Genomic DNA, 22,930 nt, shown 5'->3' with positions numbered 1-22,930 from the left:
GTACATAAGAATGTATATGTATGCATGTAGGAGTATGACCCAAGATAAACATATGACTATTTGGATATCACATGCAAAATACGAGTTATGAATATCTACTCCCTAAGAACACTTTGGATATAAATATTTCATAAAATATTCACTAATTAATTATTCCCAGCATATAATACACTTATTCGCCTGTCATTCATCTACTTAACAGGCACTTATTGATGGTTTGTTATGCATTATGCTCTGTATGGATGCTTATCATTCAAAAATTAAGAAAAATACATGGTCTGTTTTTAGGGGTTCATGATCAAACAAGAGAGTCAGGCAACTGTAACAATATGGCACTGTGATGTAGAAATGTGCAGGATGTGGAGGAAAATCAATCAGGGAGGGAACCTCTACCCTCGCCTGTGGTAGTGAAGGTTTATTTTCCAGTGGACTGTGATGATTCTGAGATGTCTTGAAGTGTGTAAGGCAAAAGGGTGAGATAAGCTGTTCTAAAGAGAGGTACCCAGCTCTACAAACAAATATGAACTTCCAATGAACTTCATAGGTTTAAGGAAATGGAAAAGAGTTTAAGACTGTTAGTCTAGGGTGTGTGTTTAAGGCAGTGACTGGAGATGATGCCTCAGTTTGAATACGACCACCACATGATACAGAAGATATTTTATTTCCCACTGTGCACTTAGGAGAAGAGAAAGGCTGATTCTCATTCAATTGATCCCATTCCAGTTCAGGTATATCCTGAATTAGCAAGAGACTTGTTTCTCCATTGAAATTACCAGAAGTAGTAATTACTAGTTTCATGAAACATTCAATCCTTGGGGGAGGGGAAAAACTATGGCTGGGTGTATCCAACGATCCAGAGGGATAGACATGACAGAGTCCCTGTGGAGAGGACTGAGGAGCCTCTGAGGGACAACCCACCCATGTATGCACATTAGAATCATCTGGGGAGCTTTAAATATTCTCACTGATGAGGCTGCTGTCAGAATTTCTGTAGGTGCAGCATAGGTATCAGCACTTTGAAGTTCCTCAGTTGGTTCAAATATGTGGCCAAGGTTGAGGTCCTGCTCTAAAGAAAGAAGTCAGGTGTACAGATGGGCTTATGCCAGCATAGCATTTATTGTTAGGGAAGAGATGAGTCTAAGTAGATCTTCGTGTTCTGAATTCAGATTGGGCTCTACATTCTCCCACAGAGTCCATTCAGGGCCACTGGAGAGGGAGAAGCCACAAATAAACAATGGCAAGGGCTTTTTCCTTAAAAATTCCACAGTAGGCATGTCTGGGTGGCTCAGTCGGTTAAGCCTCTGACTTTGGCTCAGGTCACGACCTCACGGTTTGTGAGTTCAAGCCCTGAATCAGGCTCTGCGCGGACAGCTCAGAGCCTGGAGCCTGCTTCAGATTCTCTCTCTCTCTCTCTCTCTCTCTCTCTCTCTGCCCCTCCCCTACTCACACTCTGTCTCTGTCTCTGTCTCTCTCTCAAAAATAAATAAACATTAAAAAAACTGTATGGTAAGTTTTGTGCCCTCTCAGAAAGAGTGCTGCAAAGAGGCATTCTTTTCCATTTTGCAATAGAACATCACGTACTTCTCCCTTGAGGGCTCCAGCATACCTAGGATGAGATGTGCAGTCAAGAGACCATGTCTGGCCATGGTGGCAGCTGTTCTTGGCAGGAAATATGGAATCTCATACCCATATGAACGTGTTGTGGGAAGAGGGTGATAAGGGGGTTGAAGCAGAAGAGAACACTGTGTAAAAACTGATTGCATGTGTTCGGTAGTATAAAAACCCAAAAGAGACTCAAAACAACGGCAAAAGTGTGAGGCATAATCAAAAAGAATTACACATGGCATCTCTAAAGCTTTAGTACTACAGGGAAAATATCCACATAGGAAATATTTTCATTATTTCAACAGATATTTGCTGAATAGCCACGATGTGCCAGGTACTATAGTAGGTGAAGGAGATAAGGTAATGGACAAGACAGACAAAACTCTCTTCCCTAATAGAACCTACATTTTCATAGAGAGAATAGCTGATAAATACATAGATACATAATACAACGTCTGCTGATGATAAGTGCAGGAAACAAAACTAAAAGATTGCTATTTTTAGATAGGTGTCTCTAAACATATGCCATTTGAACAGAGACATGGGTGGAAAGGGTGTTACTAGGCAAATTAGTGGTTTGAGAAACTTTTTGGTTTCAAGACTACTTTCCATTCTTAGAAATTACTGAAGACCCCAAATAGTTTTGCTTATACAACTTACATCCATTGATTGTACCACATAAGCAATTTAAACTGATAGATTATTTAAATATCTCTTTAATTCTTTGAGAAAAAAAGATAATAATAAACCTATTACATGCTAAAATAAGCAATAAAATTTATTTAAAATAACTATATATCCTAAAACTAAAAAACAAAAAAAAAATTAGTGAGAAGAGAGGCACTGTTTTATAATTTTGATAATCTTTTAACGTCCAGCTTAGTAGAAGACAGCTGGATTCTCATATCTGCTTCTGTATTTGGCCCCATACCCATACATAGTTGGAAAAGGGAGAAGTGTTGTATTAGCCTTTTAAGATGATTGTGGTTGTCTTTCTTTGAATGTATAGCAAAACATGACAAGGAATAATTTCTCAAAGATCAGTTTCAATGTGGAACGGAAGCCATTTCAATAAGCTCTCCATACTCTGTAATACTGAAGTCCAATAGTGGTCTATCTTGCATTTTGAATGGATTTAGTGACATCATGCAATGCTTATTTGGAAAACATTACTTCATGGAGTTAGGCAGATCTTCCAAATGTTGTCACCTATTATTACACAATAAAAATATCCTATCTGTTAATATCACCATTGATCTCATGAGAAGAAAATGTTATATTGGGAAGCTGTCAAGCTTACAGCAGAAACACTCTTTTTGCCACATTTTGATTTCTATCAAACTATCACCTAACCTAAAGGGCTAGTACATTACTACCATAACTACTATAACTGCCCTGGGTGCCTTTTGTACCCACTGTTAGTCTTTGCTTTGATATCTCCCTTCCCACTAACAAGAGCAGACCGTTGATTCATTTCCTGCAAAGCTTTCCATAGAAGGATCTAGCTCTATCAGTAGGCACAGACCTCCCCACCCCATCCATCTTTCTGGTCTAAAGTTCATATCACTTCCCAACAGATTGGAAAGACTGTTGATAAACATAACTAATGATCGCACCCTTCACTGGAGACCCCACCCACCCCCGACAAATAAGGAGTGGCCTTAATCATATAATCATGTAACAACAGTTGAAACAAATAGTAACAAGATTACGCCTATCAACAAACTGAATGGTGTCATTTTTAATTCTGGTCCTCCACGAAGCATAACAACACTATCATTAAACAGTGACCAAGGCCAAACCTCAGAGAGTCCACTGCCATAGAGGAGCTTGGGGTGTAGGCCAAAGTCAGGAAAGGATGAGCACTTTGAGAAAATGAAGAAAGCTCTCTGTTCTCTTAGGGATTTAATGGGTGGCTCTGTTACCCTGCCTACAGCTTTGTTTTCGGAGAATTGCTAGTTGTTTATTACATGCTTTGTGATGTAAGGACCAAACAAAAACTAGGGGCAACGTGTTCATATTTGTTTAGAAACACTAAAAATATGCAGAGCGTGGTGCTCTGAAAAGGTCTGAGATGAAAGCAAGGAAATCACAGGGATCGTTTTTTAATAAAATAAAAAATGCTCATTAAAAACAAACAAGATGACACTACATACCAAAAAAGGGCCAACGTTCATTTTAAAGAATGAACAAAATCCACAAAAGCGGGTTTGAGAAAGCTTCAAGACTTTGTGGGAAAGTTCCTGTGCTGCCATAACAGCCCCCTCCCCAGGCAGTCTACCAGGAGCGAGACTGACAATTGCAAGTTCGAGGGTCACTGACAGAGCCCCTGTCTCCAGGGAACACGAATGCACTGTGTGGAACAGACTTGTAAAACTGAAACACACTGTAATAAAAATGTACCAGATGGGGCGCCTGGGTGGCTCAGCCAGTTGGGCATCCGACTTTGGCTCAGCTTGTGATCTCGAGGTTCATGAGTTTGAGCCTCACATCGGGCTCTGTGCTGACAGAGATCCTCTTTCTAGACGCTCTCTCTGCCCCTCCCCTGTTCACCCTCACTCGCTTCCTCTCTCAAAATTAAATAATAAACATTTAAAAATATATATATATACCAGATGTATGCAAGGTGCCTAGCTGAAGGTGGTAAACAAAAAGAAAACTACAAGGGTCTTTCTTGCCAATTATTAACAAACCCTTGAAAAGCATATGCCGGTCAAATAGCCACTTCCTCTGGGATGTCTTCTGGGGCCACACTGATCTTGATAGTAGGTCAAGTCCCTCTCTATATATGCATCTGTGGCCCTGCACTTCCTCACCAATTTTCAAATTTTGCCATTACATTTGCATGTTGTTACTTGATTAATATCTATTTAAACTATCAGCTCCGTGAAGGTAGAAACTAAGTAGTTTCATTGTGCAACAAGCACTTAACAGTTCCTGGCACTACTAGGCACTCAATAAATGTGCTGGGTTGATAAAGGGAGGGAGGTAGAGTGTAGCTTTACACCAGCTTGATGTGTCCATCCTTGGAGGTGGCACACTAATCTAATTGGGAGAAAGACAAAAGGGAAAGAGTCCCATTGGAAAATAGGAGAATTATCAAGGCTTCTGTCCTGTATACCTGACCTTGGTAAAGAGGAGTTAATAGGAGAAGGCAATTGAATACAGTTCAGCAATCACATATCGGACATCTTCAGATAACAGATAAATCCTCAGAATTCAAAGTATTTTTTTAATGTTTGTTTATTTATTTATTTATTTATTTATTTAGACAGAGGTAGAGAGCTAGCAGGGGAGAGACAGAGAAAGAGGGGGACAGAGAATCCCAAGCAGGTTCCGCACTGTTAACGGAGAGCCCCAGGCAGGGCTCAAACTCAGGAACCGTGAGGTCATGACCTGAGCTGAAACCAAGAGGTGGACGCTTAAGCGACTGAGCCATCCAGGCGCCCCTCGAAGTATTCTTTATGAGATAAATTTCTTTTCTCTTGGTAGTCGGGAGGAAAGAGCCTCCAAGAGGACAGTAAACATTGAAAAGTTTCTCTCATTTGTGCCTTATCATTTAATTGGCTTGGCTGGCACTGCAGGGCTATAGAGAAGGAACAAGAAGGTGAAATAGCTCGAAGTGTCTCTGCAGGTCTTGGGAGTGTCTTACCGGGCTGCCACAGCAAGGACAGCAGGAGGGGAAAGAGAAAGGAGTGGAAATTCCAGGAGTTCCAAATCCCAAATCCCAGGGGGAAATGTGGATGTATGCTAGTTACTCCGCTCCATGTGGCATAACAGGACTCAGTAAGGTCTGAGTAATTCTTCATGTGGGAAAACAGAATGATATTGACAACTCGACATTGGGAACTAGTAGTTACCCTGCAGGTAGTCAGCTTGGCCATCTGGTCTGCACAAGCATGCCATCTGACTCATTGGAAAGAACTTAGACCCTGGAGGCAAACAGATCTCCACCTTGACAACTATAAATTGTGTGATCTTACACTAATGGTAAGACTATATTCCACATTTACAAAAATAAGCACCATAACACTTCCTACCCCTTGGCCTAGGTTTGCTGTAAAAGTAAAATTAAGTAGAGGAAAGCACAGAGCATGCTGCCTGGCATACAGTAGCATTCAATGAATGACAACTGCCTTTGGCTTCTCAGTTTTCTAATGAAAATCTCAAACACAATACGAATCTTGTGTTATACACAGCTTTACTAACAATAAATTACTGTAAGTGACCTTCTTTCTATGTAAATAAAACGTCTGTCTTTTTTTTATGAGTCACTTCAAACCTCTTATTTTTTCCTCCAAAAAAAAAATCAAGGTATAATTAATTTTCAAAAATAAATGTCATTGCTAATCTCCTTTTGGCAATTCTAGCCATTCAATTTAGTTTCTGAGTATCTCTAGCCATTACGGTTGGGTAAAAAACAAATTTTGCTGAAAGGATCACATATAAATGAACTAAAATTGCCCTGATTTGACCTGTTTTAGCCACTATTGTATTGGGACAATGATCTCCGCTAATTTTAGGAAACCAATGTCATAATTAGTGAATCATTATTTTTTGTCTCTTTGAGGTTGGCGGGAAGCTTTCTTTTCTTTACATAATTATTCTAGGATTAGCAATATACCAACTAGTTTCCGTCTAGAGTTTATAGGCCAGAATCCCTGATGAGGTACATTTGATGATAAGAAAAGATAAGCATTGGGTGTTATATGTAAGTGATGAATCACTGAATTCTACTTCTGAAATCAATAGTGCACTGAATGTTAACTAACTAGAATTTAAATAAAAATTTGAAGAAAAAAAGGGAACTATTTAAGGAATATGCAAAAATAAATAATGGGTAAAAAAAAATCTTGACTTGATAAATTAATTCCTTGGACATGAGAGTCATACAAAAAATGTACCAGGAGGTTAAGTTTTTCCAGTGGAAACACATATTTTACTAGAAACAAATATGGGTCTTTGACAAAAAAAAAAAAAAAAAAAAGGAGATGATGGGGGGATAATTTTGCCGTTTTTAAACAGGTTATTAATTTCTAAAGAATTTAGCATCACTCCACGAGAGTATATTCTTCATCATGACCACCCATGAGAGGGACATATATGGCAGGGCTGTGTTTCACAAAAGCAGAACTAGAAAAAAGATGTAGTGATACTCGACTCAGCTGAGGAAAATGCCAAGGTTTTTTTTTTTTTGTTTTTTTTTTTTTTTTTTTTTTTTTTGCTATCTGAATACATGAATGTGAAATGTTATTTACTCCAGAGGCTTATAGAATTATAGCCCCAACTCTGCAGGCTTTGCAAATTCAAACACATGCTCGATTTTTGTCTGCCCTAAGTTCGTCCCTTTGGTTCTATTAAAAAAGTGTTACTTATAAAACGTGGAGTGTGACCAACATAATGACAAAGTCTCGAGAAACTGCTCTGCATGCTGGATGCCTGCTCTTGCAATTACTGTAGCACCTGCATGTAAGATAAAGCAAATAAACAAGGAAGATAAAAGCATGCCCCACTTCCCCACATCATGGCAGGAACAGCCAAAAGCAGAATGGAGAATCAGGATTGGAAGCTCTAGGGTAAGATGTGGTTCGCTGTCTTGGTTCATATGACCACGGACAAATCAATTCACTTGAAGTCTCAACTTTTTGCATCTGTTCTACAAGGATAGTAACTTTACTCACCTGCTAGGGATGTTGTGAGATTCAAATAATACAATGTTTCAGAAATGCTTAAGAAGTATTTGCCATTATTAATATTAAAATAAATATTATGAACACTGGGGCGCTGGACTGGTTCAGTTGGTGGAGTACGTGACACTTGATCTTGGGGTTGTAAATTCAAGCCCCGTGTTGGGTGTAGAGATTGTGACTAAAATCTTAAAGGGGCGCCTGGGTGGCTCAGTCGGTTAAGCGGCAGACTTCGGCTCAGGTCATGATCTCACGGTCCGTGAGTTCGAGCCCCGCGTCGGGCTCTGTGCTGACAGCTCAGAGCCTGGAGCCTGTTTCAGATTCTGTGTCTCCCTCTCTCTGACCCTCCCCCATTCATGCTCTGTCTCTCTCTGTCTCAAAAATAAATAAATGTAAAAAAAAAAAAAAAGAAAAAAGTAAAATGAAATAAAAATTATAAACACTGATTTTTAAATAAATAAAATGATGAAATGTCTATATTGAAAACTTTCCATTCAAAGATTATTTTAAATTTCTTTTTGATAATCACTACATTAAAAAAAATCTCAGAGGGCCTGGGTGGCTCAGTCAGTTAAGTGAAGGACTCCAGCTCAGGTCATGATTTCAGGGTTCATGAGTTTGAGCCCCACACTGAGGTCTCTGCTGTCAGCACTGAGCCTGCTTCAGATCCTCTGTCTCCCTCTCTCTCTGCCCCTCTCTTGTTCTTGTGCACTTTCTCTCTCTCTCTCTCTCTCTCTCTCTCAAAAATAAATAAACATTAAAAAATATCATAGGGGTGCATGGGTGGCTCAGTTCGTTGAGCATCTGACTTCAGCTCAGGTCATGATCTCATGGTTTGTGGGTTTGAGCCCCGTGTCAGGTTCTGTGCTGACAGCTCAGAGCCTGGAGCCTGCTTCATATTCTGTGTCTCCCTCTCTCTCTACCCCTCCCCCACTATGTTCTGTCTCTCTTCAAAAATAAATAAACATTAAAAAAAATTTTTTAAATATCATAATACTCAGAAACATGAGAATGTGTTATTTAATGTTATAGAAAAAAATCTGTTAATATTCTTGTACATCTTTTTAAGAAACATCAAGAACTAACTAGTGCTAGAGATAAATCTGATAAATTTGAAACTTGAATAGGTTTTCCTAATGTTTAAAATATTTATATAAGGGGAATGGGATGCCTGGGTGGCTCAGTGGGTTAAGTGTCTGATTCTTGATTTGAGCTCAGATCGTGATCTCATGGTGGTGAGATCAAGGCGGGTGTAGGGTTTTATGCTGAGCGTAGAGCCTGCCTGGGATTCTCTCCCTGTCTCTCTGCCCCTCCCCGACTTGTGTGTGCACACACTCTCTCCCTCAAAATAAATAAACATTTTTAAAAATAATAAAATATTTATACAAGGGCAAAAAAATATGAATAAATGTGCCCACATTTATTGCAAAGCTTGCTAGAGTTAAAAATCTGGATCTGCCCTCAGCTGACTATAGCAGAAGGACGTATTATTGATGATATGTGAGTAGCACTTTGTAGGAGATGAGCCATTTCAGTTTAGCAAACTGCTCCTCCGTTCCTCCACAGTAAAAGGTCAACAGCCTCAGAAGACAAGCGGACAGCCAGCAGAATCTTGCGAGGAACAGGTAAGATTCTCAATCATGTCAATATTTTTATTTCCTTCATAATTATAAAATCGATATGTCTTGAGGATAATTTACATGGAGAATTCAGAGAAAGCTGAAAAAGGAATCCACATTTATCTATCACTTATTAACCATTCACCAGAAGTAACTACTCCATTCAAATTGTACTTTTTCTTCCCTCTTTGTTTTTCTGTCAGTGTGTGTGTGTATGTGTGTGTGTGTGTGTGTGTGTGTGTGTGTGTGTTCCTATTTGGATTTCTATCATAGATGCAATCTAATATAATTATTTTCAAGTATAATTGCCCATAAGAATTCCCTTTTATAACTAGACCGTCATTCAGAGTAAATATTCCCATGTTGTTGGATGCTTAGGCTGTTTCCAACTTTTGGCTGTCAGAGATGAATCTGTGATGGAGATCTTTGAATATCATCTCAGTAAGCCTCCTTACAATTCTCTTTAGGATAAATTCCTACATGCAGTGTTTTGGAAGCTGAGATAATGTCCATTCACAAGCTTCTATCCAAAACAAGTTTTTAACTCTATTTATTGGTATTTGAAGAAATTTACCCCAGTTTACTATCTAGTGCCCATCGTAAATGAGTGGCATTTTCTGAGTTCTTTCCAAGCCACTCAGTATTCCTTTGCAGAGCTTCCACTAAAAAGTCAGAAAATTTATAAGAGGGGGGAAATGCCTTCAAATCATTTTTTACTCAAATAAAGTAAGTTTGAAGTGATATCTTAGTGACCTAAAATAACTCATGGTACTCTTAGTATACAAGAGGCAATCTTCATTCATTTTGGCATGGAATACCACATTATTTCACCACAAATATCTTCACCAACTATCCTGGGAAGAATGTATATTATAATGTATCCCTTGTTGTGTGTGTGTCTATGTGTTGTGTGTACATGCGCACGCATGTGTGTGTGTGTGTGTGTGCGTGTTTTATAGAGACAAGAAACCATCCTGGTTATTTTAAAAATAAATGTAAGTATGAATTATGTAACGCAATAGAAACTCAATAGAAGTATTATTGAAATGCACCTGCCTTTTTTTTCGCAGTGTAATATCTGATCCCTGATATTGATGACTACCTTGATTTAATGGGCACATGTTAGGATATTAAGGCTGAATTACCTGCAATCGGCACACTCAGAGAAGGACTATGACGTATTTGAATTTGTTCCAACCACAGGCATAAAGCCCACATTCATGCATAGTACTCATTAATCCTCAGGTTTTGTAACAAGGGTAAGTCATTCTAAAATAAGCAATTATTAATTAGCCAAGTCAGAAATAAATTTGGGGTAAATGCACTTAGGTGTGGGATGAAGAGCCAGGGCCAGAAACTTTTCTCTGACCACATAAGTGGGTAAAAAGAAAGGACTTTCATAGAAAGCTGCTTGAGGAGATCTATGCCAACAGAGTGCTTCCTTACTTCTTATCGCTCCCCTTCGGAAACAAAGCCACACCTAAAGCAGGTAGCCAGGCGCACAGTCAGATCACCCATTTCAAACACCGCCTCTGTGTGGATTATTACACGAGTGTTGACATGTGACATTTTGATCCCGTAATTTTTTTTTTTCCAATTTTCGCTTTTCCTGGATGAGGTGAATGGATGTTATTGCAAAGCCACAACGAATAATGACCGACTGTAGATCTAATGAAATCATTTCACTTTCTGCCAGTCAACACATGTTTGGAGGAGACATCCCACAATACCACACACTCGGAATCTACCACAGGAATGATGACTTCACCAAAGAAGGGCTCATATTGTTACCCACACTAGAAGGGAAAGTTGCAATATTTTCTTGTTCTTTCACTGAAGACAGTCATCGTTTCTCAGTTGTCTCTCTGCCTCCTCCCTGCCTTACCTTTGAATTCTGCAGGTGCAAGCTCTGAGTCAAGGGTGCTGATGGAATGCCATATTAAGCCTTCGTGAAGTGGAACAGCCCCAAACAAGGTATTAAGGAGAATCTAAGGCTGCATGGACCTGAAAGAGATCATCTGCTTCTATGAAGGCCCTCCTCGACTTCTAGGAAAAAGGCTTTCAACCAAGCACTTGAATTCTAAAGAAGGAAGCTTATTCATTCCACAGCAAGTTTTCTAGTCCCCAGTGCAAAGCTCTTCACTAGGTACAAAAACTACAAAGGTAAATAAGACACGGTCCTGGCTAATGGAGGTCACAATACAGCAGGAGTCACTTTCAATGCTGTCCCCGTAATTCTCATTATTCTGCCCTCATCACATATCTCATCGAGGTCCTCTGTATTTCCATTCCCCTTCTTCTCTTTTATTATCCTGTTACACTTCAAAACTTGTGCCCCCCACCCATCTTCAACTCCTCCCAAACCTGCTTCCTCTCTATGTGCGCTCCCTCATCAATGGTCACACCGTATGCCCAGGATGCGAAGACAGAAAAACTTTCTCGTCTACCTTCTGTTTCTCTGTCTCACTTTCAGCTACTGCTGTATTAGTTTAGGGCCACGTCAGTGCTACTTCCAGCCTCATCCCTGCCCAGAGGCTACCAGAGTAACCATTCTAGAATTTAAATATGACTGGGGCGCCTGGGTGGCGCAGTCGGTTGAGCGTCGGACTTCAGCCAGGTCACGATCTCGCGGTCCGTGAGTTCGAGCCCCGCGTCGGGCTCTGGGCTGATGGCTCGGAGCCTGGAGCCTGCTTCCGATTCTGTGTCTCCCTCTCTCTCTGCCCCTCCCCCGTTCATGCTCTGTCTCTCTCTGTCCCAAAAGTAAATTAAAACGTTGAAAAAAAAAATTTAAATATGATTATGTTACTCCAATACCTACAACTATTTAAAAGTTGCCCCCAGCCGGTAGGATAAAATCCAAATCCCTTCATTTATTCTGCTCTCTGGCCTTTCCTAAATAGTCAGCTTCATCATTCACCACTCACAGACAGACATCTATCATTTTGACAGGCATCGAATATTTTCTTTGATATGTGCATAGTGTTTTTCAGCTCTAAGCTTCCAGAAGTCCCCTTCTCTTAGATTCTGCCCAGTGACTTTCTGTTCATGCTGTGGCTGGGGCCCAGCTCTACCCGTTCATCTTGAGAACCAGTGAAGCAGGGCTCATTCCTCCTCAGTGGTGCTCTCTCTCTGTCGCTCTTGGTCTGGGTCTCAGTCTTGGTCTCTTCCTCTATATCTGTCTCTGTCTTTCCCTCTCTCTGTGTGTCTCCATCCTTCTTGGTCTCTGTCTCTCTATCTCTCTGCCTCAGTTTCTATCTCTCTTGGTCTCTGTTTCTCTCTCTCTCTTTCTCCATTTCCCTTTTTCTAGATGATGGATAGACAGACAGACAGACACACACACACACACACACACACACACCCCTCTAATATTATGCTAGTGAACCGTACTTTGCTAATTTGTTTGTACATCTTTTCCTCTGCTAGACTCCGAACTTCTCAAGAGCTGGAATTATATTTTATGCATCTTTGTTTCCCAGTACCTGATGTAGGGCCTAATATATGCAGTGGCAAAATATGTGTTGATATATCAGACTTACATACCACAGCACTGTTTGTAATAGCAATAAATTAGAAGTAACATGCATATCTATCAACAGAAAATGGATACTCAGTCAACTGAGTATCATACAGATAGTGCTACCTCTAGAACATAACACTAATAGCATAACATTAATTAATAATTAATTAATCAATAACATTAATCAGAACAAAACAAGTTGCAGAAACGTACAGCATGTAGAAATTAAAAAACATTTCTAAGCCAAAACATAAGAGACTCTTAAAAACTGAGAACAAACTGAGGGTTGATGGGGGGTGGGAGGGAGGGAAGGGTGGGTGATGGGTATTGAGGAGGGCACCTTTTGGGATGAGCACTGGGTGTTGTATGGAAACCAATTTGACAATAAACTTCATATATTGGAAAAAAAATAAAAAAAATAAAAAACATCTCTAATGATATTCAGGTTTGAAAATCTGGTTGGTAGGTGTTAACGTTGTTCTTTTGCTCACTTTGATGTGCATTTTTAAATGATGCGCATTTTTAATACTTCATAATGTAAATTTTTTTAAAGACCTGGCCATGAAAACCTAACAGAGATAATGCCAATGGCTAGAGACATTATCTTGAAAGGATTCTTCCTCCCTGTGATCCACATATATGCAACCCAGTAGAATTAGCTCTAAATGACATTATCATTTAACAATTCAAGATATATTTCAAAGAAAATCTCTATTTCTCCATAATAAAGATAGATCTTTGATCTAATTGCTCTTTACTGAAGTACCCTTAGATATTGCTGCTCAACACTTGTTTTGCTCAAGAAAATCAGGAAGTAGAAAAACATATAAAGGAAAGAACCTCCAAAGAAAGATCAATCTCTGCTTCCTACATACTGATATCAGCTAAAAACACTTGGTGACAAAAAGATCATAACCCCTTTTTTCACAAGTCCGTGCAATCACAAGTTGAGAAAAAAAATTATAAGGGCCTCAGGAAAAATGAAGAAAAAGAAATAAAGCCTTGGGATGCTTCTTAGGTGCTCAATTTGAGGGGAAGGGCATTTTTGCTTATTTGACGATAACACGGGTCAAGGAAAAATTTACAAGTTCATACGCACCTTTTACAGTCTACGTGTCAAAGTAACGGCAACTTGACCTTTTGGTGCTGCATGACAAATTTTCATTTAAAGCATATTGTAATTTTAGTCAGAGGGTCACAACAGAAAGTCAGACTGAAGGGAAGGGAAACTCCATTTCTTTAGCACCACTTATGTGCTGGGCACTTAATTCTTATGGCACCCTGTACCATTGGTAATATTACTTCCATCTTACAATAGTTTCAAATGAGGCCCAGAGAATTAAATGTGATTTCTAAATTCGAACTGGGTCAAACTGGATTTGAACCCAGATCCTCCTGACTTTAAAGGCCATGCTTCGATGCACATCCTGCTTCCGATTCTTGTCCCTTCCCCCTTACGCCACACCCTGCCATCCTCCTGTGTGCATCCCTAAGGCCTGGTGGCATACTGATGTGTAATGGCCGATAGGCCTACAGAGGGGGTTACAAATAATACACGTCTATTACTTTTGTGTGTGGTAAGGCTGTTTAACAACGCCCATGAAAGGCATAAAATATCACTTGGTATTACATGCACATATATAGTTTTTGTTATACACAAAGCTTTAAATATTAGTTTTGTTTTTGAAAATACAAGTAACCATTCGTTAGCAAATAAAGCACTTAAGACCAATATAATAGATATTACAGGTTCCTTGTGCAAATAATCACAGGGGCTCACAAAGGTGTTCACAGTTGTTTACTACAATGTTCATAATAGTAAAAACTGGGAATAATCTAAATGTCCCCCCATCAAGAACTGAATAAATAAATTATACCCAGCAGCAGAGAATACTATGAAGCCATAAGAAATCACGTTTCAGAAGAATGCATTTTATGAGGAAACAGGTACACAGTGTGGAGCTGTAAAATGCAAATGGTACAGGCAGGGTGAAAGAACTATGTAAATATTTACATTTGCATGCAAATATAAAACAGTGGAAGGCCAAACACCAAACTGTTAACTGTGGTTGACTTTGGCTTATTGTACCTGTTTGCTAGGTTCTCACTGTATTACTGACGTCAGGAAAACAGTCAATAGTCAAGCACCCTCTCACACTTTGAGGAAGCTTCTGTATTGTGCATCAGGGAGGCTCTGGGGATGGCTTGGTGGACGAAACGCCAGCTTTCACCAACTATGACACTCTGTATCCAGAGGTTAACATGCAAGTGGAATTGATGGTGTGGGCTAGAATGGGAGAGGGAGACTGAAAGGGTGGGCAGAGGTCTGAGAGAATAAACCCCTTCAGCTAAGTGTCTCTCTTTCCCTAACCTCTCCCAAAGTCACACTGTACCACAAGAGAAAGGCCATGAGGGACTCATCCGGAGAGAACAGAATGCACAGCTATGAGCAAAAGGCAGTATCCCAAGAAGCCATAAATCTTAAGTAAAAATAAATCTTTTATGAAGTTGGTCTCTTCTCTGTAAGTCACTTCATTCATTAATTTATGTTTATGATGACCAGTCGACTTTGATACTATGGTAGCATCAAAAAAAAAGTAACTGAAAGTCTTTTCCCTTAGTTATATCAGAGTTGTAGCTTGCTAATCAACTGATTTCTTATTTCCGAATCACTGTTTAAATTCATATGCAATGGCCCGAGAAGGGCCAACAGATAACATATTAGCATATGACATGTATTGGGAATTTGCAATATGTTAGGCACTGTGCCATGTTCCTTCCCCGGCCTGGCTGGCTTCACAATACAGTGTTAGAAACCATAATTCTTTACACCAACGATCTGAGGCTCAGACACATGGGGTGACTTAACCAAGGTTACACACTTAGCAAGTGGCAGAGCTGGGATTTAAATTCTGAAAATTCTTACTCTATACCATTGAAGATAACTGACAAGATTGAGATAGATGACACATTTAGGAAGGCAGGAAGGACTTCTAAGTGGGGGAACTGAGGCTACAGGGGCAATATGGAGAATAAGAAATAGCATATGGAGGAGCGCCTGGGTGGCTGAACTGGTTGAGCATCCGACCCTTGATTTCAGCTCAGGTCCTGATCCTGTGGTTGTGGGATTGAGCTGAGCATGGAGGCTGTTTGAGATGGTCTCTCTCTCTCTGTCTCTCTGACTGTCTCTCTCTCCATCTGCCACTCTCCCCTGCTTGTGCGCATGCTCTCTCATTCTCTCTCTCTTTCTCTCAAATGGAATAAATAAATAAACAAGCAGGGGCGCCTCGGTGGCCCAGTCTGTTAAGTGTCCAACTTTGGCTCATGTCATCATCTCACGGCTCATGCCGGGTTCTCTATCTCATGGTTCGTGGGTTTGAGCCCCACATCCGGCTCTGTGCTGACGCTCAGAGCCTGGAGCCTGCTTCAGATTCTATGTCTCCTTCTCTCTCTGCCCCTCGCTCACTCGTGCTCTGTCCCTCTCTTTCTCTCTCTCTCAAAAATAAATAAACATTAAAATGTAAAGTAAATAAATAAACAAACAAACACACAAACAAATAAGATAGGGAAAGAACACTAGCATTAGTGAAACCATGAAATGTGTTGGCATCCACTCAGAAAGCGCCCAGGGCTGTAAGGAGGCAAGTTCCACTCCTGAGTTGCATGAGCTGTGGATATGGTGGAACAGAGAGTTTCCATGCCCCACCCCTTGGAATTTCTCAGTGTCCTGGCATCCAGAAAATTACTAACCCTGCTCCAAGGAAGAAGAAATCCACCAGAGGGAAAACTCCATTGAGAACCCAAGATGATGTTTGATGGGAGTGTATCCAAAACTTGATGATATGATGGGAAAAGTCGTGAAAAGAAATTGGTTGGTCACCTTTATTTTATGACGAGTAAGTATGAGTACTCCAAATTACTCTACTGAATTGCCTATTTATCCTGTTTTATATTACAGTGTCTATCATTAAAAGTGTTGCAATAGAGACGCTAGAGTTATGACTGTGAAGGTTCATTCATCACGCTGGAGGGGATGGCTTAGTGGACAAAATGCCAGCTTTCACCAACTATGACACTCTGTATCCAGAGGTTAATATGTAAGTGGCATTGACTCAGCAGCTCGTCTTCTGCATGAGGCTAGTTCAGTTTACTCACATGGGTGGAGGGTCTTCTGGACAATGTCTGGAAAATACCTGCCTCTCCTGCTTGAATAATGAAGATTCCTAGAACTTTTATAGACTTAGGGTTTCCCCCAGTCTCCTGGAAGCGTGAGATACAAATGAGTCAAAGGATCTTCTAACACACTGTTAACATCGGTGCCCTGTCCTGGCTGGCTTTCCCTTCTTTAGCCTTGCAGAGCCAATGAGGCCTTCCCTTAAACCATTTCTTTCCATTCAACGGTTTAACAGTCTTACTATATTTTAGATGTCTACGACAGTCTCTTTACTGTCTTCACCCTGCTCAGAATTTCTTAATCTTAGTATTTCAAATCAAATCAATCCAAACATACACTTAATGACACAAACTGCCCTCGTATGAACAAATCTTTCACCTTTATGACTTTATCAATTTACTTTACGATGACAAACTAGGAATGTTTAGTAGTTACAAAAGTCATGCTACCACTGTGTGATGCAATCAATAACTAGAGAGATGATTCATTCCACCTTTATAAAATTATATTCTTAAAAATTCATCAGCTAAATTTGTATCAGTTTGACGAAGTCCATACTCCAGTTGTAATTTCAAAATGAATACGGCACGCGCTCATTGAGCACCCACTATGTGTCAGATTTTGTCTGAAGCACTTATATACCAAGTTTAAAAAAAAAAAAAATACCAGTCCCATCCCTGCTAGAGTCTAGTGAAGGTGACAGACAACCATAAACAGGTGATAAGTGCCATAAACACGGTACAGTAAAGTGCCCTAGAAACAGATTCATTCTCTCTGTGAACCTGGAGAGTAGTTTTGAGGAGAGACCTGAAGCTCCTTATTTCAGAATGCATAGTTTGACAGGATCTGATTTTCAGATTTGGGCTTTGAAATTAAATCTCAAATGTGCGGAGAGGTGTTTAAAAAGTAAGTGATTCATCGTTAAACCTATAAGGATAGGACTATGGGAATTTGAGAAGCTAGAGGGGTGAGATTGTTATTAACATAAGCTAATTTTATTCATGCCTCCGGATCTTTACACAATGATTTCCTTTTTTAACTTTTTTCTTCTGCAAGCCCATTCCAAGATTTCATCACTCACTACATTCTTTTCCGTCATCCCTCAGACATTGCCGAAAGACATTATCGATCTCTCTGATACATCACACACCACTCCTCCTTCTCTTCCTGACTTGTAGATGGGACTGTTTCCATATATGCTGACATTCTAGTTATGACAACAATCCAGCCCTCCCTGTTCCAGCTACCTCTGCCATTAGATCACTATCTTCTTCTTTAATACCCACTGCTAATTGTAGTTGTTTATTTCCCACACATAATGCACGATGTGGTCATTTTTGTAAGATTTCATTCCTATCGTCCGATGATATGGAGTTTCTTTTCTATGCTAATTCATGCTTTCTTTAGAATTTCACTGTAATTTGCCAATATCTACATATTTTATCCTTCAGTTCACCAGGTGATTATTAAGGACATGGAAATGTAGCAATCTTTAGTTATTTTTTATGAACTCTCAATTTTCCTTCTCCAAACTTCCCACTATCCAAATATTTATTTCTTCAGGACAACTGCAGGGTTATCTACGGGGCTGTCTTCTAGCATTCTACAAAATGCCTTTGTTTCTAGTTACAGGCATTAGAGCTGGAATACGAGGCAGGCACAAGACCTGTTCACACTATCTTCATCCAAAATGTCCTCCATGACTGGGATGGAGTGTGGTAAACTCCACGGACTGTGGATGGAGTGTGGCTGTCTATAATAGCTGGCACCTGACTGGTGCCCTCTGGTGGTAGCAGGATGCCTTGACTGGGATGGTTACTAGACAGAGCCTCAATACTGTCTCCACACCTACGAGCCTGAGTACCTCCTGTCTCCTCTCTTGTTAATTTTATAGAGGCTTGGTCCTCCTTTCCCTTCCCTTCCTTCATTTCCCTTTTTCTTTTCCCATCTTATTTTGTACTCAGCATTGTACTCAGTGCTGATTCAGGCCTCTACAAAGGAGCAAACAGTGAGTCTATAAGAGACACTGACGGATGACGACAGTGATGGTGATAAGGACTGTGACATAAAAGTTTGCTTTATTCACAAGAGAATGTCAGTGGTTCTTGAAAGAGGACCACCCATCTGCCATTTCTCATGGCAAGAAAAAACATAAGCATGAATGTACATTGAGGAATTTTTGCCCCACTAGAAAAAAATATTCATTCAATATTTTAATTGATAAATAGAAAGTAAGACTGATTGTGAAACATTCTTTACCAGTTAACATTAGAGTCAAGTAGCACCTTGTAAAGAGAACGTAAATTTCACTCTGTCTAAAGTTTGGGATGAATGAGGATGACCAAATTCCTCTCTACTCACTGAATTCTGACTCTTGTAGGTAAATCCAATGTTTCTAAAAAGAAGTCAATGTGATATTCATAATCTTCTATGCATATATCAGTTGCTGCAGCAGTATTTCACTTAATGTTATCTGTAGTCTGAAACTTTTTATTGCATCTCTAAATATCTGTCTTACTCCTCTCAATCCTGTTAAAAAGTTCTCATTTAATATTACCTGAATGTAATTTCTCAGAAAAACTGGAAATGTGGTTAGCTGTACCAGCTTACTGGGGACTTCTGGAAAAGGGAATATTTCTTTTTTTTTTAAATTTTTTTTAATGTTCATTTTATTTTTGACAGAGAGAGACACAGCATGAGCAGGGGAGGGGCAGAGGGAGAGGGAGACACGGAATCTGAAGCAGGCTCCAGGCTCTGAGCTGTCAGCACAGAGCCCAACGTGGGGCTCGAACTCACAGACCGTGAGATCATGACCTGAGCAGAAGTCAGACGCTCAACTGACTGAGCCACCCAGGCGCCCCTGGAAAAGGGAATATTTCTATGTTTACTCTATCAGGAGGCAAATTACTCTACCTGGAGTGATCACATGTATATTCTGATTTCCTGAGAAGGGCCTATAACAGAATAAGAAAGTAAACTAAATTTGGGTGAAACTAATTTAAATGACCATTATCCGCTTCATCAAACTGTTTCTTCTGGAACTTGTGCTCTGCTTTCATAGTTTGTAACTACTCAAAAATTCAGATGTAAAGTCTAGAAAATACCAATAACATCTAATTGATAAAATACAAAAGGCTCTCGTTCAGCCTTGGATAAACAAGAAGATTCACAATTGTCTGCAATGTAGAAATCCTATGTGTATGTGGCAAGAGGAAAGGTAGAAGCAAAGGGTAGAATCATTTTTGTACGTTTGAATAGAAAATGAGGAAAAATCCTACATCCAGTAAATGAAAATGCAATAACTGTCCTCTGTTCCTACTCTTGCTCCTCTCGAATACTCCTTGACATAGTGTAAGCGCTCTTCTAAAAACATAAGCCAGGCCATGTCAACCTCCTGCTCTCAGCCTTTCTTGGCTTATATCAAAGTCCTTCCAAGGGTCCCACAGGAGCTAGCCCTAGCTATCTTATCAAGAGCATTTCCTACCAGCCTCCCCATAACTCATTCACGTTTAGAATCAACTATGTCTATGAAGGAACTGGCAACCTGCACATTTGTTCTTGTGCTTAACCTGTCATTCCAAAGGCTACTTGGGTTTTCCATAATGAAGTGACAAATGTTAACGTAGGCACAACAAACCACTATAATAATTGCCAGGAGACAGAATCCAGCCGATGGAAGTTAGTCATATATATACCGAACTCTCCCAAGAAGCTGTTTTTACAGACATGTCAGCAATTAGGGCAGGAATTACTCTGCTGATGACATTCCACCAAATAACAGCCACCAAAGACTTACCGGCAGCTACTATGATAACATCTGCCAGCTGCGTATGGATCTTCAATTGTTCTTTGGGAGTGTATCTGTGAGCTATTGTCACGGTTGCATCACCTGGAATGGAGAAGAGCTCCCATTAATAGTTACTGAGCTTTTTCAAAAGTTATGGATGCTATCATTCTAGGGGAGATTCAGTTATATCCTAAGAGTAGGAGAATTGCTTTCAAATGATTACAACACTTTAAGAACAAAAGCTAGATAAGAAAACTTAGATGACCGAAAATACTATACCCTTCAATTAACCAGTGGAAAATCAAATAAGACCAAATGAGAGCATGTGCTGACCATCAAAAGAGAGATCTAAGTAACGTCCTAGAAACCCAGCACGTGAAAGTTCTGTATTGAGGTTAATATGTAAATACGTGGGATACTTGTTGGCTTGATAATTAGGTATATAAGCTCTGAAAACAGCAAGTAAGTGCATCCAAGATGGGGCAATGCATTGTGGGAGCACAGCTAAGAGATTAATTCTGCCTCCTCTTGGGGAGGTGTCAAGGAAGGGTTCCTAAAGGAGGCAATATACTTTAGGTCTCAAACCAATTCAAGAAAGAAGAAAAGGGCATTCCAAGCCAACAGAAGAACAGGAAAAAAATGGACCAACTTTGAAATTATGTGTTTAGGAAATAACGAAGAGGCTTTAGATATAACAGGAAATATTCATACATGCTTTAACGACGTGGTGTATGAATAAGAGAGGTTACCAGCCTGACGGCTTCCAGTGCTTTAAGTGTGAGCCAAGGAAGAGAAGTGAAAGAAAGGCAAGGATGAGAGTAGTCAGAAAAGGACTTCCAGTCAGAGCGTGGCTGTGTGAGACAGTACCTTGTCTCTTCTCCTAGATAACCTACAAGTGCTACACATTTAACAACAACAACAAAAACTATATAACCTCCATTTTTAGCAAAACCAGAAAGACATACTTTCCATAGATTCCAAAAATATGTGCGAGTTACCCAGAAGCAGCGGAGTTAATATATACACACAGGAAGAAAGGCGGCAAAGAAATGCAGAGAATAACAAGATGGCCAGTAGCAGGAGATCTCTGAAAATGACCACGAAAATACACTGTTCGAAGGTGCAGGGTCCACGCCAAAAATACAAAATATATCTCTTATCTGTAGCAGAGAAGATAGAAATAGAGGCAGAAGAGGCCCGCTCGGACCCAGGATGGCTCACACTGCCTCGTAACAGAAAGACTCAAGTGGAGGGGCCATTTTAACGGGAAGCGGTTTGACTTTGTGTAAGTGGTGAAGAAGGGATCTGAAGGCTGCCCAGCACCTCCTCCCCAGTCCCCAGCAGAAGTACCCGACCCACAGGAGGTCCAAGAGATCTAACTCACTCAATGATAAGTAAGCAAAAAATACTTGACACAGAATTAGTAAAAGAATGCTATGTAAAAATCAGCCCAGGGAAATTTTGAGGGTGACGGAGCTGTTCTGCTTCTAGTGGAGTTCCTTGACTGTATGCATTTATCTAAATTCATGGCACTGTACACCGAAAAGAGTGAACTTTACTATACTTTTTAAGTAAATAAAAGAATATATTTTAAAACTGGCAGCCCCCTCCCCCCCACACACACACAAAAAAAGAAGGAGTTTTTTTTTTTCAAGAATTTTCCGACGTACCGGTGGGCCCGGGGGGCTCAGACAGTTAAGTGCCTGACTCTTGATTTTGGCTCAGGTCATGATGTCAAGGTTAGTGAGATCAAGTCCCATGGCAGGCACTGTGCTGACAGTGAGGAGCCTTCTTGGGATTCTCTCTCTCTTTCTTTCTCTGCCCCTCCCCTGCTTGTGCTCTCCCTCTCTCTCTCTCAAAATAAATAAATAAACCTTTTTTTAAAAAAATAATTTACCAACATACCAATACACTCAGCAACAAAAAGTGTCGCAATGGAAAAGTTGAACGTTATGACCAAACATTATGCCAAAAATTTAAAAATTAAGAATGTAAAGGCACAGGACCTGGGGAAAAAGAAGACTTTGAATCCATACAATTGACCATAATGGTCAACATTGAGAAAAATTTCAGTAAAGTAGCTGGATTGTAAACATCAAAGAAGAAGAGTATTATGAGCAAAAATTCAAATTTGTATCTTCAACTCCAGAAAACAGAAGAGCAATATTTGCAAGAGACTCATGCAAAAAAAAAAAAAAAAAAAAAAAAAAAAAAAAAAAAAAAAAAATGGGAGTCACAGTCAAATCATTCTCCAAGAATAAAGGTAACAATTTTGAAATTGTAAGAACTCAGGGAATACTGTTCCCTTGTGTTTTTCCTAAAGAACTTGTTAAATGATTAACTTTAATGAATCAATATCATATATCTGAGGAAAACAGCAAAAGGACTATTAGAAAGTTTGGAATATATTTAATCATAAAAGTAAGACTAAAAAAAATGAGAGCTGGGTGACGGACAAAATGTAAATCCTATTTGGTCTAAATATGAAAAAAATGGTATAACTAACAAAATTGGAATGGGAAGGGCAAAGATGAGAAAGTT

General features: G+C 39.8%; 1 protein-coding gene across 3 annotated transcripts in view; it reads right to left on the bottom strand.

Annotated features, from left to right (window-relative positions):
• MTHFD2L (methylenetetrahydrofolate dehydrogenase (NADP+ dependent) 2 like) overlaps nt 1–22,930 on the bottom strand; it is a 460,807-nt gene that overhangs the window by 61,070 nt on the left and 376,807 nt on the right. For all 3 annotated transcript variants that reach the window (XM_049630631.1, XM_049630627.1, XM_049630628.1), the window contains one exon: nt 20,399–20,491. In XM_049630631.1, the coding sequence (XP_049486588.1) occupies nt 20,399–20,491 (93 nt within the window). The remainder of the gene's footprint in view (nt 1–20,398; nt 20,492–22,930) is intronic.

This window comes from Panthera uncia, chromosome B1 (assembly GCF_023721935.1).
Source record: "Panthera uncia isolate 11264 chromosome B1, Puncia_PCG_1.0, whole genome shotgun sequence".
Taxonomy (NCBI): Eukaryota; Metazoa; Chordata; class Mammalia; order Carnivora; family Felidae; genus Panthera; species Panthera uncia.
Note: the sequence above shows the minus strand (reverse complement) of the source record. Positions and strands in the feature narration are given on the sequence as shown.